The sequence below is a fragment of the Papio anubis genome, chromosome 6 (genome assembly GCF_008728515.1).
Source record: "Papio anubis isolate 15944 chromosome 6, Panubis1.0, whole genome shotgun sequence".
Taxonomy (NCBI): domain Eukaryota; kingdom Metazoa; phylum Chordata; class Mammalia; order Primates; family Cercopithecidae; genus Papio; species Papio anubis.
In genome coordinates, this window is record NC_044981.1 from 50143812 (window position 1) to 50163206 (window position 19395).

General features: G+C 34.0%; 2 protein-coding genes across 2 annotated transcripts in view; one reads left to right on the forward strand and one right to left on the reverse strand.

The window, feature by feature from the left end:
• PKHD1 (PKHD1 ciliary IPT domain containing fibrocystin/polyductin) overlaps positions 1-19395 on the reverse strand; it is a 629203-nt gene that overhangs the window by 231353 nt on the left and 378455 nt on the right.
• Positions 1-19395, forward strand: part of LOC116268541 (protein FAM83B) — a 96381-nt gene that overhangs the window by 72538 nt on the left and 4448 nt on the right. Inside the window, exons 3-4 of the mRNA XM_031667122.1 lie at positions 7297-7461; positions 8435-8559. Coding sequence (XP_031522982.1) covers positions 7297-7461; positions 8435-8559 — 290 coding nt within the window. The remainder of the gene's footprint in view (positions 1-7296; positions 7462-8434; positions 8560-19395) is intronic.

The window sequence follows — 19395 nt, forward strand, 5'->3', positions numbered from 1 at the left end:
CAGTAAAAATAAAACTATGACTCGTCTTTGCAGTTTCTTTTAGGCCTACTCCTCATTCTTTTTCCTCCTAATTCCTTGTAGATTTCCTTATTAGAGCAAAAGTTACTTTAAAAATCAAAGTTGCTTACTTGTACAGAGCTGATATAAAGATTTCTTTAAATTGGACAAAGGTAAAAACGTGATTTATTTTTGTAGTAATAAGTATTTTCAGTTCTATGATGTGATGCAAATCATGTGGAAAATAATGTATACAAATTCCCTTCTGAGTTGCCATACACTTTCATTTTATAGATTACTGTTGCCATAACGGAACCCAAACATGCCCTTTACATTTCCAATTGACTTTTATTACAATACTCTAGATTTGCTCCCTGCTTTCACCAAGCAAGCTATGTACAATGTACCTTTTAATCCAATTACTAAAAACTACTGAGATCTCATTATTTACAAAGTCTAGATAATTAGGATTATAGTTATCAAGTCTTGTTTGTATCCCCCTAGTAATATATAAATCAGTTTTGAATAATAAGTTAGCAATATGTCTAGTGTGACTCAGTTCTCATGTTTTAATATATATAAATGAAACTGTAATACTCTTTTATGGTAGTGCTTGAAATCTATGTCTATTTATATTATTTTATCCATCATAATATGGAGTGAATGAATGATTATTGAAAACATAAAATTTTCGAACCTGGTGCATGCAAGATATTCTCTGGTTTATTTGTTTGTTATATTTAGAGGTGTGTGAGACTCAAAGTCATTTCAGTGACTTTCCCAGAATCACTTAATTTATGGTAGACCAAACCAGTAGATATATAGATATAGCAGTTAGGATAGATTCTTAAATATCTGAGAAATTATTAATACATCCATAATATAAAGCCATGAGTTAGTAAGCAATACTATAGTGCACACAGTATATTATATATAAATTTCATGCAAAATGGATACTCTTACTTAGGCTATAGAAGGATTTGGGCCAAAGGTACTTCTTTATATCAGCCTCATTTTTTTTTTTTTCTGAAATCATTTAGCAGATTGCTTTTGACAGGGTTTACAGACTTGGAAATATATGTCCCTTAAGTGATCATTTCCCTTTATTTCTTTTATTGAATTCTTAAAAGTTTTTCAGTTGTGTTGAATTTTGTTTTAATGTTATTCTAGAGCTCCATTAATCTGTTTTGTTTTTTTTTTTTTTAAATTTGATCTCCCTCTGAGTTTTTCTTCTGTTGAAAAAAAAATCCTCCTGTCTCTATTTAGGCAATTACAAAAGAAGTCTGAATAATATTCAATTGTGAGGGTGATAATGACAGTTGTGTGACTAAAGAACATTAACCCAAGGTACACCTATATTTCATTAAGTATCTAGGTCATACCAAAGCATATTGCTAATAGCTCTGTATTATAATAGACTTCAAAGGGAAAAGCAATGTAGGGTTCAACATAAAATATTGAAAATAGTGAAGCATATTTGTAAGGAAATGCAAGTTTTCAATGTCAACACTGATGAATATTTTCTATGAAATCTGACATTTATTTTCACTTTTCTTATCACTGGTTTCTACCACACTTTTTGGTTATTTGGTGCATTTATTAAATTACAATAAAAATCATACAGAAGGCTTCACAATCTTATTCAATTGTATGACTCAGTAGAACTTAGATATTTTCAGTATGCATATTACTATCAGATACATTTTCTCAACACAGTTTTGACTAGATATTCTCTTTTCTAGCACTTATATTGGTCTGCAGACCAGATGTAATAATGAATCAGATTTTCAAAATCTTTCATAATCTGTATAAATCCTGTCTAACTATATTCCTTATTTGTGAGCATAATGATCTTTGTATTTAACTTTATGTTAATTCAATAAACATTTGTTAGAACCCTCATCTTTTTTACCTTTGCCTCTGTATCTTTGCAGTACTAGCCTTTCACCTTGGATGGCTAAAAATAATTTTACTCATTATTTACTGCTTATCCATGAAGGCCTGTTTATTTCATTCTACTCTATACCCACCTTTACAACCATGTACATATAGATTATTGTTTTTTCTTTCTCTGAATTACCATTCCCGTGTATTACTTAACACTTGATTATGTACTTTCCTGAATGGCCTTAAATTTTGTAATACATATGAACTTATCAAAATATTCATTGACTATATATGTAATATATACTGTCGGTATCCTCTGGGGTCTGTGTTACTTCGGGAAAATTTAGTACTGTAAGAAAGTTGAGTGAAGATGAATGTCCTTGGGTCAGGTTCTCGGAAACCTTTAATACGAAAAGATGTGAAGTTTTACTCAGATCTTAAAAATGTCCTGGGATAGCATTCTAAAAGTTTTCTAAGTCTCATGTTTCTGATGAATGCATTTATTTATTTACCTTTTCAAATTATAATGCAAGAATTGTGAATTCATGGCAAGAATTAATGAAGAAGCAAGTAAATAATTTAAGAACTATATAATGTCATGGTATTTTAATGAATACCAATTAATAGGACCGGTTTCTGTATTAATATAATCGATTGGTGTACCTTTTGAAAAGCCTAATACTAATCAGGCATATAACTTTTCTTCAATTACATGTAGCCATGTGGCCATGTGTGCAACACAGTGTAATTTTGATAACTAACCAAGCATGTAATACTTTCAGATCAGATTTGGCATACCTCATTTCTAATTATTATTCTTTCCCAGGAATGTAACCCATCATTTTTTTTAAAAAAGTTACGTTTTATTTTGCCTTTTGCAGCTTAGCTAAAAGTTACTGTAGATTTCATGTAATTTTTCCACACATCAAGTTAGAGTACAAAGAAACAGAAGCCCTGAAAAGCAACCTGGCTTCATTGACATCAGATAAGCTTGTCAGAGATGGGTAATCTAGTCTCCTGGATCCTGATCCAGCGTATTATTTGTCATGCAAGAAAGACTGTCATTTGTTCTGCCTTTAGTGTGACAGAAACATCCATTGGCTGAGTGACTTCAATTACTTTTTGCAAACAAAACCCTTTATGTATCCTAGTAATGTGTTTTTGTTCACTTCCAAAGTCTAAAGTAATGTGTTACATGAGACTATCTGGCAAATTAAAAATAAATTTTTAGATATGCTAATTAAAGAATACCATGTTGTACAATACTGTTTCTGTATTCAAAAAATTCTGGTTAAAAAAATTAGTACCAGACTGCACCAGACATATGTTTTTGAAAGTTATTTTGTAAAATAAATGTATAATATGGACTTTAAAAAAATCTTAATGCCTATATATCATTACACCCCTCCTTAATGCATAGCTAATGCATTAAATTAATAATTTGGGGGTACAATTTTAAGACTTTTTGTATATTTGACATTATGAAAAATATTCTCAAACATGGATGAGATTGTTATCACTAGTTTCTCCCTTCATCTGGTTCCTCATACCATTTACAAACAAGAAAAAGATTGTGAAAAGCTACTGGAATGATTGAAATTGTTCTTTCTAGAGAAAATCTGATTGGAGTATGTTTCACAGGTAGTTTGAAGAATGTCATCACAGATAGAATTTGAGCATGGTCCAGAATTTTGTTTAAACACTCTAATTAGAGTAAATAAAAATTATTTCATATATTATCCATAACTTTGCTCATCTTCTAACGTATTCACAGTGTATCCATTACATTATGCTGTATATTGCCATGCGCCTATTTTTAGGTCATTCCATTCCCCCTCATTTCTTTACAATTTTTGTTTTCTGGTCTGTGTCACTCTTTTCAACACTATTTATCTGACTACCACCTCTACTTCTATTTTTGGCTTATCATCTCTAGTAACTGCTAGTAAAATATATTATTGTCTTTTCAATATTTTAAGCTTTATGTTATAAAAAGTTTTGAAAGTAGGAAGAATAGTATATGGAGTATACTAGTAATAGTTTTGAAAGTAGGAAGAATAGTATATGGAGCCCTTGTGTACAATCAACTAGCTTCAACAATTATCATTCATGGCCATGTTTTTCATCCATTATAACGGGAAGTAAATATAAGGCATGATGCTTTCATCTATAACTATATTAACATGTATATTTTAAAGATAAGATATATATTCAATCTTTAACAATAATCCTTTAATATCTAATGTTCTTTAATGCCAGCAAGATCTAAAATTCATTTATCCTACCCTCATTTCACTGCCTCTCACATTCATGACATCTTTTCTCCTTTCTATATCAAACTTAAAGCCCATGATCAATCATTTCAGCCACTCCATAGTATATACACCTTCAGTCTCCTTGCCCTCCTTTAATTTGTTATACACTCATGGCAGAACCACAGCCATGGCTAAATCAAACTCTGCCTACTCCATTTCTATAGCCTTGCCACCAAACAGGGTTGAAGAATAACTTACAACCACATTGACTGGTCCCATATTAAATTTATGACCTGGTGAGCCCTAAAGCTAACCAGCAACCATATTATATTTTCTTAGTGTATTTTATTTTGTACTCTCCTAGATGACTACATAGTAACCTTTTCCTCAGATCTTTAAAATGTCTTCTAGAATCTTCACTCTAAGTTGAAGACCTTGCTTCCCACTACACTGAGAAAATCAAAGAACTCAGAAGAGAACATCTACAGCACCACTGCCACACTGTCTCCCCCACGAGCATCTGCACCTTTATACTTGGCCCTCTGTCTTCATATAACAGATGATCAGTTACTGGTCTTTACTCTTTGTGCTATGGTTTTATTTTATTTTATTTTATTTCATTTCATTTTATTTTATTTTATTTACTTTTGCACTAGACTCTATACCTTATTGTCTACTAAAAGACATTGTTCCAGAAATTCTCCCCTTCTCCACCTCACCTCCCACCTTCTCTTGCACTATTAATTTTACTCTTTACTGTAGCATTTCATTAGCATAAAGACATACTGTTATTTCTCTCACCTTAGAATATTTTTAGATTCTACATATGAGTGAGATCACGCAGTATTTGTCTTTCTGTGTCTGCCTTATTTCACTTAAAATAATGCCCTCTAGGTTCATTCATTGTAACAAATAGGATAATTGCATTCTTTTTATGGCCGAATAGTATTCATTTATATCCTCCCCCCCCACACACACACACACACATTTTCTTTGTGCATCTGTTGATAGACACCTAGATTGAATCTCTATCTTAACATTATGTTGTACATGATGATTATATGCAATTTTATGTCAATTAAAAAATAAAAAGTACAACTTCTTTTGATTCAGCTCTACCTCCACCTACTGCTCAATTGCTTTGCTTCCAACTATAGCCAAATTAGACAAAAGTGGTTTTCTGTATCTTCAATGTCTAGTGTCTGCCCCAATTCTCTCTTAAATGCCTTCCACTGAGGCTCTTGCTGTTCCATCTCCACTAAAACTATTCTTGGCCTAGCTGTAGGATTGGAACCTCTCAAGTTCACCTTCCTTCTTACAAATGCACTGTCTTTATTGGTGTTCAGGATTCCACCTGCCCTTTGTTTCCTCAATCTGCTTTGCTGGGAATTTTTCTGGTATTAGACTTCTTAACTTGGAGTGTCCCAGGGTTTGATCCTTGGTCTTCCTCACTTTTTCTCTCTTTTCTCTCATACCTTATAATCAATCCATCCACAAGACCTTTAGACTCAAAGATATCCAGTATCTGACCATCTCTTTTCATCCCTGACTCTACCATCCTGGTCCTACACACTATCACCTCCCACTTCTGTTGCCCCAATAGTTCTAACTGGCCTCCCTGTTTTCCATCCTTGCTACCTTTTATTAAAGCCTGTTCTTAACACAGTGGCCAGAACAATCCTTTCAAAACATAACCAGATCATTTTATTACTTCAACTCAAAGTCCTTTAATAGCTTGCAGTCTTATTCAGGAAAAAAAAAAAAAAAAAAAAAAAGGGCTTTTAATGCCTTTAAGACATTGTGATAACTCTCCCATTCTCATTTCATTCCTGCTATCTCCTTTCTGTTTTTTGGATTGCCAGAGCAGAGTTGCTGGTTTCCTCTGCCTACAACAGTCTTCCTGAAGATATCAATGTGGAAAATGTCATTTCCTTTAAATTCTATTCAAAGGACACTCTCTCAAAGAGACCTTCCCTGAAACATTCAAACTCCTCCTGAATTTCCAGGAACCCATGATCCCCTATTCTGCTCTATTTTTTTTTCCCCCAAAAAACCTATAGCTTGTTACATAATTGACTTATGTATTATCTTTATTACTTTTTATGTCTTCCCCCAGTAAAATGTAAGGTTCATAAGGGCAGGATTTTGTTCTTCTTGCATGGCCCATAGTAGGTGCTCAATAAATATGCCTGGCACATAGAAGGTGGACAACCACTTAAATGATTTTTCCCCTTCTTCTAGCATTATTTTACTTTCATTCCAACAATCAACACAGACTCTACATCTTAGGGACCTGTTCTTTAGGGCATTTTCCTTCTCAATTATATCACCTTTTTAATTCACTTTTTTTCTTTTGCTTATATTATCTGTTAAACAATTTTAGGCAAGTTCATTTGGCCCTTAAACAGCATGGGTGTGAACTGCTTCAATCCACTTATTGCAGATTTTTTTCAACTAAACATGGATAAAATACCCCAGTATTTAAGGGGCATGAAACTTGCATATATGGAGGTCCTGCTTTCCATATACATGGGTTCTTCAGGGTTGACTGTCTACTTGAGTATGTGCAGATTTTGGTATATGCAGATGTCCTAGAACCATTCCCCCAGTAAACTGAGGAGCAACTGTATATTTAATTTTTTGGTCTTCAAATCATCTTATACTCTTTCTCCATCTTTCATCCTTTCCTAGGTATATTTCTATTTCTAGAATAGTTTTTTCTCTGTCTCACTTCCCCTAAGACCTTTATTCTTAACAACTATTCAAAAAATCCTACTTTCCCCTGGAAATGTCTCTTAGAAAAATAGTAACACTGGTTTCCACCTTGTCCTGTTTGTCTACCTTATGGGCAGTCTTGAAATCCATGATTTGGATTCCCCCATTTTTCAAAATCTTACTGAAATGCAGATTTCCTTTAAATTAAAGCTAATATGAAAATGACTTAGTGTTACAAATCTGCATATAGTTATTTGCTTATTTTAATATGGTTTTATCTTCCATTTTAGAAAATGAAATGAATATTTGTATATACATATATATTATACATCTGTACATTTGTGCATTTGATTTTTTAAAATTTTATCTGACCTTTACTGAAAATAAGCAGTTTCTTAATCTTTCTCTATCTAACATTGTTTCATATTCTTTTCTTTAACAGGTCATTGCTTTAGTGATGGATATATTTACAGATGTGGACATTTTCAAAGAAATAGTTGAGGCATCAACTCGAGGAGTATCTGTTTACATTCTGCTTGATGAGTCCAATTTTAATCATTTTCTAAATATGACTGAGAAACAAGGTTGTTCAGTTCAGCGTCTCAGGGTAAGAATTCTGTGTTTTTTCCTCAAGTAATTTGTGTGTCATTTTCAACTCAGTCAAATGTAAGGCATATTAAGGTAGATGAATATAAAAGTTAAAAAGAAAAAAAAGTATACATATTTAAGGTTAAGGAATGACTGATCACAGAAAGGTCCCTGTACTTTTTAGAATGTGACTGAAAGCACATCTTCATGAGAGTGTGTGTTTGTTTGTTTATTTGTTTTTGAGAAGGAGTCTTGCTCTGCCTCCCAGACTGGAGTGCAGTGGTGCAATCTTAGCTCACTGCTACCTCCACCTCCTGGGTCAAGCAATTCTCCTGCCTCAGCCTCCCGAGTAGCTGGAATTACAGGTGCCCACCACCGTGCCCGGCTAATTTTTTTTTGTATTTTTAGTAGAGATGGGGTTTCACCATCTTGGCCAGGTTGGTCTTGAACTCCTGACCCTTGTGATCCACCCACCTCGGCCTCTCAAAGTGCTGGGATTATAGGCATGAGTGCCGTGCCCGGCCTTCATGAGGGTTTTATATTGTGCTTTTACTGATTAATATTTAATACATCAGTTTTGCATGCACGGCTTTGAAACCAGTGACTCACAAGCGTCTATGGTTCAGCATGTATTGCTTATCAGAATCATTTTGCGTAGTATTTTCTATTACTTTTGACTTTTTAAAAGAAAGGTTAATTTTTATTTTAGTTAATTTATGATCAAGGCATTATAACCCAAAAAGGTTTTTTATACTCAGAGCCTGAGTGATTTTTGATGCCATTCTGTGTAAATGTAAAGTGAAGTCTCCTATTTAAGCTGTGTTGAAACGTATATTTTAAATGATTATTTTCCTTAGGATTTAATATTTGGGAGTTTTTTAAAAATTACCTGAAGTAATTTTTTTTATATTAAGATTATATCATGGGTTTTAGTTTTCAAAATATTCTTTTCCTACCCATAATGTCTGCTTTTTATTTATATATAATTCTAGAATATTCGAGTGCGAACAGTAAAAGGCCAAGATTATCTTTCAAAAACGGGGGCAAAATTCCATGGAAAAATGGAACAGAAATTTTTGTTAGTTGACTGCCAGAAAGTGATGTACGGTTCTTACAGGTAAGATCATTGTGTTTAACTTCAGTGTTATCAATCATTTAGATGATTTATTAGTTTCAAATTTTAACATAATCAGTTAAACTCTTTCTTAAAAGTTAAAAAAAAAAAAAAAAAGAGAGAACACTTACATGGGAGATTAGAGACCTAGGTTTGAGTTATGAATCTGCCACGAAGGAGCATTAAGATCTTAGGCAAATCATATAACTTCCTTGAGCTTCAGATTCTTCATCTAGAAAATGAAGACATTGACCAATATCTAAGGTTCCCTACACCTCTATGGTACTACAAGTGGTTTTGCTCCTTATGGAAACATTACATAGTATGAATTTAGTTACAATTGTTTGTGAAAGCATAAGTTAGTTACCACTTTAAATAATCTGGTAAATGGATTTTTCTTATTTTGTATTCTTAAGAATCTGATCAAAGCAGAACTGGCAGCCCAGTCTGGGTGAGGCTGGCTCCAGAGTGTAAGCCTGCCCTAATATTCTTTTGTAAATAAATCCCCTGGCTTCAGTCCTGAATCAGATATAGAGTGAGGCTACACAAACAGGCAGATAAAAGCACCAGCAAATACCCATGAACTGCCAGGTCACTGAGGCAGGGTAGATTCATTATTAAAGACTGAGGGAAGAATCCAGAAGAGCTATGGATGTGAACACGACTGTGTAAGGCGAAACCTTTGTCTCCTGTCTTAGCAACAGAAAGCGCATGAGAAGGAAGTATCACATTGAGATGAGTTACTTTATATGGTTGCACTTTAGTTTCCTCTGCTATAAAATGAGGGGAATCATAGAACTGGCCTCATGACATTGTTGTGAGGATTAAATGAGTTCATGCATCCCAAACCCCTAATGTTAACTATTATTTTAGGACTTGATTTGCTACTTTCTGCTAACCCTCTCTTTAAGCTCGGGACCTTTTTAAAAAAAAAAATGTTGTTTGGAGTTCGAAATGAAAACATATTAAGAGAGAAAATACAACTAGTGCTTGAAATTAGTGAGTCCTTTTAAAGATTCATTATATGTGAATATATTTGTCCAGACCCACTTGGTTTTAGAGAGGTTTTAATTGAACTTTTAATTAAAATTGAGAGTTCACTTGAGTTATAGAATGATTGTTATTTAAGTTCATCACAATTAATAGTTTCTGTGGTTATTATTTAAGTTTTAAGATTGTCTTTGACAGTAAATTTACCTCAACTTTGTTTTGCTGCCACTAGATATTAGTAGTTCCTAGTGTTGCAATGAGTGTAGCTGAGCTACTTTTGATTAATTTAGGGGAAAATCAAACAACAACAATGACAAAAAAAATTATATATCTGTATCTCTCTGTCTATATCAGAAGCCAGAGGCAGAATTTAAGTTACTATTTATGATAGTAACTATGGGATTCCTAGGACCATGGATTATAAAAATTCATCACAACTCTTAACTAACACCCTCTGTGTTATCTCAAGTTCGTTTTAAATACATTTCTTTAAATAATTCATAGTTGTCAATCATTGTCCTTTTTATTTTTTTGACATTATCGTGGACCTTTCCTATTGCTAACAGTATTCGAACAGGATGTGGTAGACTAGTTATGAACTAGTTATGAACTAGCTTGTTTACAAGTGAATTTCCTTTTGGTTTAAAAACTGCCTTTGTCCCTCATATTCTAGTATTGCTATTGTTTTCCTCATAGGCGAGTTGAAAATGCCTTCTTCTTTAATTCAGTATTCTTTGCCGTGGGATATCATTGGATTCTAAACTGCTCCCGTTCCTGGAGAGGCCCAGAATCTGTATTTTCCACAATTACACATTGTGTGGCAGCTCACTCACATGGTGATGACTTTATCAGGAAAGCATGAGGAGTTTTTCCATAACATGATACTAACATTGATGAATGTTTGATAAACCATTGTCTATAAATCAGACTGAGAGATAATTGTATAGGCTTTTTCATTTTTAATCTCATGAGCTCGATAAAAAAGTTACTTTCAAAAGACAAGTTGGCTGATGTTGGCACCTCTCAGGTTCCATTTTTAACCACACATAAAAATCATCACAGTTGAGGTCCATGCTGCAACTATTTACACTCGATGGACTTATTTAAGCTGCCAGCCAGGAACTCGGAATTTTTAAGTCAACTTCATGACTAATGTCTGACAGTGTGTGTTTAGTGGAGCTGGGAGTAGTTAGTTTTTTTATCCATCAAAATATTTGTACACTTTTTAAAAAAACCAAATATTACTAAAATATATGCAGTACAAAACAGTGATTTTTGTTTTCCATCTCTAGCCAACTCGATGCAGTTGCTCAATTCTTTTAGTTGGTTCTTGTGATATTTATTTCATCCCTTAAATAACATGATTATGCTATTCTTGTTTGATTTACCAATTTCATATGTTATCTTGACTTTTTATTTTTGGAGAATTGTATTTCCTACCTACTATTCCTTTTTGTCTGCATTATAGTGTTATCACAGTTTTTGGTTAAATGAGAAGTCCAGGTCTACATTATTGAAACTTTGTCAAAATGGATCACTGATGAGCCATAGAGTGATATATGTTTCTTTTTTCAAAACCAAGTTAATAATGGCCATTTTGTTTTTATTCATTGTCTTTGTTTTCTATTTATTTATTGCTACTTTTTTCTCCAGTTGACCACACAGATTTTGCAACACATGAATGACTTTCCCAAATGCTCAGTTACAACCAACCATCTATGACATCCCATCTGAACTAGCAGGTCCTTAAATTGGAAGCACACCTGGGGGCCTGATATTTTTCATATTTCTAAGTGATTTGATCCATGATTTCTTAAATCCCATATTTCATCATTTTGTTTCTAAGTCTCCATTTTTCTCCCAAAATTGCTCAAGGACTTTTAAGTTTAAAAAATTTATAATTCTAGGTCATTTATGGCTTAACTTGGGATGGAACTCTAAGTTGAACCATTTTTCCTCCAGATTGGTAAGGTATTGCCCCGTAATCAAAGTTGCTGCTGAGAAGTTTCAACAATTTTTATTAGTCACATTTTTTTCATGCAGCCATTTTTTCTTTCTTGAACCTGTCAGGATTTCCCTTTTTTCCCTATTCGTTTGTTTTTCTTTTTTCGAGTTTCTTGAGGCATAAAGTTAGGTTGTAGCGTGATATCTTTTAGCTTTTAAAAAAATGTTTTATGGATAGAAATATGTGTACATATGGTATAGGTCATATTTTTCATATTTTATCATATGCATAGACTAGGTAATGGTTAAGTCAGAGGAGATCTTTTCACTTTTTTAATATATGTATTTACAGCTATAAACTTCCCTCTTAAGAGTGCTTTTGCTACATCTCATAAATTTTGATATCTTGTGTTTTTATATTCATTTGTCTTAAGATATTTTCTAATTTCCTTTGTGACTTCTTCTTTGACTCATTGGCTATTCAAAGTTGTGTTGTTTACTTTCCACATATCTGTGAATTTTCCAATTTTCCTTGTACCGTTGATTTCTAGTTGTTTTCTGTTGCAATCAGGATAAGATACTTTGTGTGATTTAAATCTTTAATTTGTTGAGGTTTGTTTTGCCCAACCTGTGGTCTATCTTGGAGAATGTACCATATGTACTTGAGAAGAACGTATATTTTCTGCTTTTGTCAGGTGTTCTCTATGTGTCTGTCAGGTGCTGTTGGTCTGTACTCTTGTTCAAGTTGTCTGTGTTCCTTTTCATCTTCTGTCTCATTGCATTCATTATTGAAAGTGGAGAATTGAAGTCTCCTACTAATACTGTGTTGCTGTCTGTCCCCTTCAATTCTGTTAAAGTTTGCTTTGTATATTTCGGAGCTCTGAGGTTTGCTGCACAAATACTTATAATTGTTATATCTTCTTGGTGAATTGACCCCTTTTTCGTCATATAATATTCTTCTTTATCTCTTGTAAGTTTTTTTATTTTAATTTAAAGCCTGTTTTTCCTGATATTTTTATAGCAACTCCTGCTCTCTCTTTTGGTTACCAATTGCATGGCATATCTTTTTTTATCCTCTTACTTTTAGCTTATGTGTGTCCTTAGATCAAAAGTGAGTCTCTTAAAGATTGCATATATTTGGATACTGTTCTTTTTAATCCATTCAGTTAATTAAAGTCTTTCAATGAGGTAATTTAATTCATTTACCTTTTAACTAATTACTAATGGAGAAGGACTTACTATTGTCATTTTTTTTCCGTATGTCTTTTAGCTTCTTTGTTCTTCTTTCCCTCTTTTACTGAAGTTTTTTGTGTTTTGTTGTTGTTGTTTTTGCACATATACACATTGATTATCATCTCATTTCCTTTTGCGTATATTCTAAAAATATTTTCTTTTCAGTTATCACTGGCATTACATAAAACTTTTTTTTTTGTTGAGACGGAGTTTGACTTTCGTTGCCTAAGCTGGAGTGCACTGGTGCGATCTCGGCTCACTGCAACCTCTGCCTCCCAGGTTCAAGCTATTCTCTTGCCTCAGCCTCCTGAGTAGCTGGGATTACAGGTGTGCACCACCGCGCTTGGCTAATTTTTTGTAGTATTAGTAGAAACTGGGTTTCACCATGTTAGCTAGCTGGTCTTGAACTCTTGATCTCGGGTGATCCGCCCACCTCAACCTCCCGAAGTGCTGGAATTACAGGCATGAGCCACCATGCATGGCCTTACATAAAACATTTTAAAGTTATAGCATTTTATTTTAAACTGATAACTTCAATCACATATGAAAACTCCATTCCTTTGTAGCTCTACTCCTCACTTTACATAACTGTTGCAACAAATTACATATTTATATATTGTATAGCAATGAACACAGATTTAAAGTTACTTTTCATATTTTTCACATTTAAATTCTACGAACCACATCTGCAACAGTAGAAGTCACTTCGTTTGTTTACATATTTACGTTTACTGGAGAACATTATATTTTTATAAGGCTTTGTGTTGCTCTCTACCATCCTTTTATTTCAACTTAAAAGATTCACTTTAGCATTTTGTGTACAGTAGATCTAATAGTGAACTCTCAGATTTCATTTATCTGGGACAGTCTTAATTTCTCCTTCCTTTTGAAGGACAGTTTTGCTGGATTTTTGGTGTTTTCAGTGTTTTTCTCATAGCTCTTTGATTATATTTTCCTGCTTCATTGTAGCCTGCAAACTTTCTGCTGAGAAAGTCGCTGATAGTCTAATGGTAGCTCCCTTGTAAGTGACAAATCACCTTTCTTTTGATGCTTTCAAGACTTTCTCTTTGTCTTTGACTTTAAACAGGTCTGATTATAATGTGTCTTGGTATAAATTCTTTTTGAATTTATCCCAGTTTGAGTTCTTTAAAATTTGTAGGTCAATTTTTTTTTTTCCTCAGACTTGGGAAGTTTCTGTCCACTATTTCTTCAAATAAGTTATCCGCTTCTTTGCCTCTCTTCTTTCTGAGCTTCTCATAATGCATACATTGATAAGCTTGGTAGTTCTATAAATTTTTTAGTATATCTTTGCTTTTCTTCATTCCTTTTTTTTCATTTTGCTCCTCTGACTCAATTATATCCATGACCTGTCTTCAAGTTTATTCATTATTTCTTCTGCCTGATCAAGTCTGCTGTTGAATCCTTCTAATATTCAGTTATTTTATTTTTCAGTTCCAGAATTTCCTTTTAGTTCTATTTTATAGTTTATCTTTGTTGATATTCCATTGGTATATCATTTTCCTGATTTTGTTTACTTGTCTGTGTGTGTGTGTTGTTGATGTTTTTGTTTGTTAGTTTTTGTTTGTTTTTAGCTCATTGAGCATTTTTATAATAGTTATTTTAAATATTTTATCAGGCAGCTCATAGATCTGTGATTTTTTGGAGTCAGTTTCTGGAGTGTTATTTTATTTCTTATGATTGGGCTGAGTTTCCCTGCTTCTTCATATGCCTTGTAATGTTTTACTAGTATTCAGGCATTTTAAAAATAATCAGTCACCTCTCCCAGTCTTTATGAACTGTCTTTGTTTGGGGGAAGAACTTTATCATTCAGCCCAGACGCAGATTCTAGGACCTTTCAGATCTTTTCTGACCTCTTGTTCCCTTGGTGTCTGCCCATGGAACTGCAGGTTTAACATGCTGCTTACCTCTATTTTCAATGATTTCTAAACTCTGGTTCCAATCCTACCAGCACTCAGGCAAGATAGAAGCCAGTCTCTTGGGCTGCACTGAAGACAAGCCAGAATTATGATCCATAGTCTACTCTTCTGTTTCCATCCTGAGGGAGGACCCCCAATCTGGGGGCTGGGAGAAAAGTTTCCCTCTGTTTGCTTCATGCTATACCATATGGGGGAGGAATAGGAATGAGCATGCCAAACATCACAGGTTTTCCAACCTGTTTGGCTGGAATACAATGTTCTGGGTGCTCTGTCTTTGCAATTAGTCTCTAGCGTTTCACAGAGGTGTTCTGTTTCACATATTGCTGTTCACTTAGTGTCTCTCTGGGGTAAGTAGAGCCTGTAACTTTCTAATCTGCCACTTTACTGACCTTGTGTTTGTGTTTTGGGAAGTATTTTTATTTGTGGTTTGTGTCTGTTTCTTCTAGGTGCCATTTTCCAGTTTGTTTTGATCTCTGATTGCATCTAAGCTCTTAAGCTTCATAAGCTGTCTTTGAAACTTGCTTTATTCATCTGTTAATCTTTGCTATGTGTTTATATTTAAGAACGAGGGATTGTAAAGCTGATTAGAAACTGAGCGGGGAAATGCTTATCAACATTTGAGTTTACAGCTGAATGATAGACTGGGGTCCTGGCAACTTTACAGGAGGATCCCTAACTATCAATATAAACATCACTTATCTGGGGTTTTTCAATGTTTCCAGAGAATAATCTCTTTCTCCAAAAGATTGTCAAAGGAGATGGAATTTGGAACGAAGTCAGAATATGATCCTAACTGAAGATACTCTAGAAGCAGAATGGGGAAGAGAGCTGAGGGTCTGAAAAGCCTCATTCTTAGCTCACCTTTATCCCAGTCGTGAGTTGTTTAAAGTTTCTGAGTTCAGACTTTCTCTGGATTGGTTTCTGCTAAAGTAAACCTTAGGATTTCTGAAAGGCATAACAAGGAGTGCTTCATGGGAAAGGAAAGAGTAGGAAACCTGGAGGCCCAACTGCTCTGTATGGGACTTTCAGTCAATCTTCCTGTTTCTCTATTTTCATGACCTTTCTAACCCACCATTTTTATTACCTTTTGATCCAATGTTGAATTCATAGATTCTGCTGGGCCCACCTGGCTTATTCTCATTGGTGCTCACCTCATGCAAACTTCCTTTAAGTCAGCCACCACTTCTCCATCAGATTTCTCTATTCTAAACTTGTATTAAATACTTTCACTTGCTACTTCCCTTTTCCCTTTTCTATCTTTTTAGTAGTGTGTAGGGAAGAAAAAGAAATAAACATGCATGATAATCCGGATTTAATGTAAACCTTTTAAGTTTTCCACCAACATAAACATCTTTGCCTTTTAGTCTTATTTGATTTTGAAACTAATAATTCATTTATATTGTCATTTGTTTATTTACAACTAATGTTTTTAAGTGTTTACAATATGCCAAGCACCATTCTTAGCACCTAGGAATACAGTCCTAAATAAGGTATACAAGATTGTTGAGCTAAATTTTATTTTAGTGGGGCATTGGAGATAGATGATTAACAAAGGGAGAACATGCAATGAAATGTCAGATAGTGGTAATGGGGTATTGCATAAATGAAATCAGGAGAATATGATAAAGCATAATCAGATGGATACTTTGAATAGAGTGATCATAGATGTATTCTAAGAGCATGTCAGCCCAGGACTGTCAGAGAGAAGAGATGTATTGAAGAGGGAACAATAGATAAAAGATCCTGGAGTAGATATCTGGGGGATAAGCAGAAAGGCCAATATGGTAGGACCACATTAATCAAGGGAAGAGCTATCCGTAGTAGAATTGGAAAACAAGCAGGGGAGGAATTATCTTAGGCCAGGTAAGGAGTCTAAATTCTTTTTTAAACAAAATAGAAAGTGCTGTGTGGAAGTGTGACATGGCCCAATTTGTTTTATGCAAAGATCACTTCTGCTGTTCTGTTGATTGAAAAATGAGCAAATGAGGATGCTAAGAGTCAAATTAGCTGATAATGCTAAGACTAGGGTGATAGTGGGATAGGATTGATTTGTGAGAGGTTTTGCAAGCAGAGTCAACAGGACCTTTTGGTTCTGAAAAAGAGGGTATTCAAAGATGGCTGCTTGTTTCCTGTCTTGATCACCTGAAAGATGGTTGAGTCACTGACTTAAATAAGTAATACTAGGGAAGAAATAGGTCAGGGAAGGAGGAGTGCTAGATGACAACTTACGAGTCATACATGTTAGGTTTGCAAGGCCCACTAAAATTTTGAGTAGAGATTGAACACTGATTCCAGAGATGAGGAAGAGGTCAGCACTGACAATACAGACTTGGTAGTTAATGGCATAGAAATCACCTATGATAACAGAGGAACATAGAGATTCATTTCCAAGCCCCAAAGCATGTCTGTAGGTTTTCTTCCTGTTGCCTGAAATGTTTTTACAATATTATTTTCTGATTTACTATACCAGGGAAACTTTTCCAATTGCCACACATTCATCAATACCAGTATCTTCTCAGTTTCCTAACCTCAACACTTGGAAGTTGTTTTTATTTAATAACGTATAGATATTCTTTTGACATGACATCTTTTGGTTCTTTCTTCTTACTACTGGCTCAACATTTTCACTCATTATTCCAATTTCTACTTTGGTTGGGCTCTTTTAAGTCTATACTGCAATAGTACTACAAATAGCTGCTGGAAAAAAATAGTTCCTCAGACAGTTCTTTCTATTATAATTTATCCAAATTTGGAAACAAATTCTATGTAATCAAACTTTCTGTTTTGTTTTCAAGATTTTCCCCACTAGTTCATCAGTCTCTTATATGGCTTCTTTGCTCCAGCTATATATAGTATGTTTTCTGTGTTCAGCTAGAACATGACCCTTACTGCATTCTTCCCTTTTCCATATTACTCCCTCCACACAAATTGTCTTCCCACATCTTTTGTGTCTGAACTGGGAATCTAGTATTTATCAAAATATTGCAAAACTTCACTTTCTTCATGGATTTCCTCATACTTGATAGTTGACTGTTCATTCCATTACTTGCTGTTTCTAATATTTTGTATTCATACCTTTAGTCAGATTGAAAATTTATTTAATTACTTACTTTTGTACCGTTTCTTTTAAGTCAGCCCAGTGGCATAATCAATATTCCTCCTATATCATGCTTCCTGTAGGCATGCTAGATAAAATTAAGCATATCCAAATAAGAAGTTTCTTAAATTACATGCTCCTGTGTGTGATATGTAATATTTTATATATTTTAAATGTTTGCACATTATTTTAATTATTTTTTCTGCATTTTTTGTCCCCTTTATAGAAATAAGATGCTTCAATGTGGAGAGTGTCTCTTTTTTCTTTTGTATTAATCCCCATTGTGTCATATACATTACTTGATGCATAGCATAATTTATTTTTCAGCTCAGAGACTGTGTATTAAATCATTAGATTTTCAAAAATGAGGTTTAAAATTTGATATGAAGTTTAAAGATAGCTGTTACCTCTAAACTCTAGGAAAGAAATTGGAGCTTCCATAAAATACTATAAAGTCATATAAACATTAATTTCCTAAAAATTGTATTTTATATTAAAAGATCTTGATTGCCATTTTGACTGGCATGGTTTCTGAGGCCTACATTTACTAATACTGTGTACAGCGAGTACAGTGAAGTCTGCTCTTTAATGATTGAGGCAGCTGGCCACAAATCCTGTTTACAGCTCTTGGCATCCTAAATTACACTTATTAAGTAAACCACACAGAGATAGCAGTCTGAAAACTTATAGACTCTTAAAATAAATGCATTAGCACAGCTGTATCTTACATTATATCATGTTAGAGCTATAAGGCATTGTAGCTATTATGCTGTCCGTATCCTTACGTTGGACACGAGGAAAGTGAAGCCCAAGCTCATGTGTCTACAATTCAGCAGAAGCCAGGCCTCTCGACTTTTTCTCCAACACTGGCTTTACTGCATTCTGCCAAGATGGTATATATGAAATATAATATCAGTTTTTATGCCACAAAGTTTTGTATACTTGCAAAATACACAGCAAGTTTTTCTTTATTTTTTTTAATGTTCTATTTTATTTATTTATTTCTTTAGCGTTTGGGGAACAGTTGGCTTTTGGTTACATGAATAAGTTCTTTAGTGGTGATTTCTGAGATTTTGGTGCACCCATCACCCAAGCAGTGTACACTGTACCCAATGTGTAATCTGTTACCCCTCACCCCTCTCCTACCCTCTCCTTCTAGTCATTATATCATTCTTATGACTTTGCATCTTCATATCTTAACTCTCACTGATAAGTGAGAACATACAATATTTGGTTTTCCATTCCTGAGTTACTTCACTTAGAATAATGGTCTCCAATTCCATCCAGGTTGCTGCAAATGCCATTATTTTGTTCCTTTTTATAGTTGAGTAGTATTCCATGGTATATATATACCACATTTTCTTTATTCACTTGTTGGTTGATGAACATTTAGGCTGGTTCCATATTTTTGCTGCTGCAAATTGTGCTGCTATAAACATGCATGTGCAAGTGTTTTTGATAAAACAACTTCTTTTTCTCTGGGTAGATACCCAATAGTGGGATTTCTGGGTGAATGGTAGTTCTACTTTTAGTTCTTCAAGGAATCTTTGTACTGTTTTCCATAGTGGTTTTACTAGTTTACATTTCCACCAGGAGTGTAAAAATGTTCTCTTTTCACCACATGCATGCCAGTGTCTA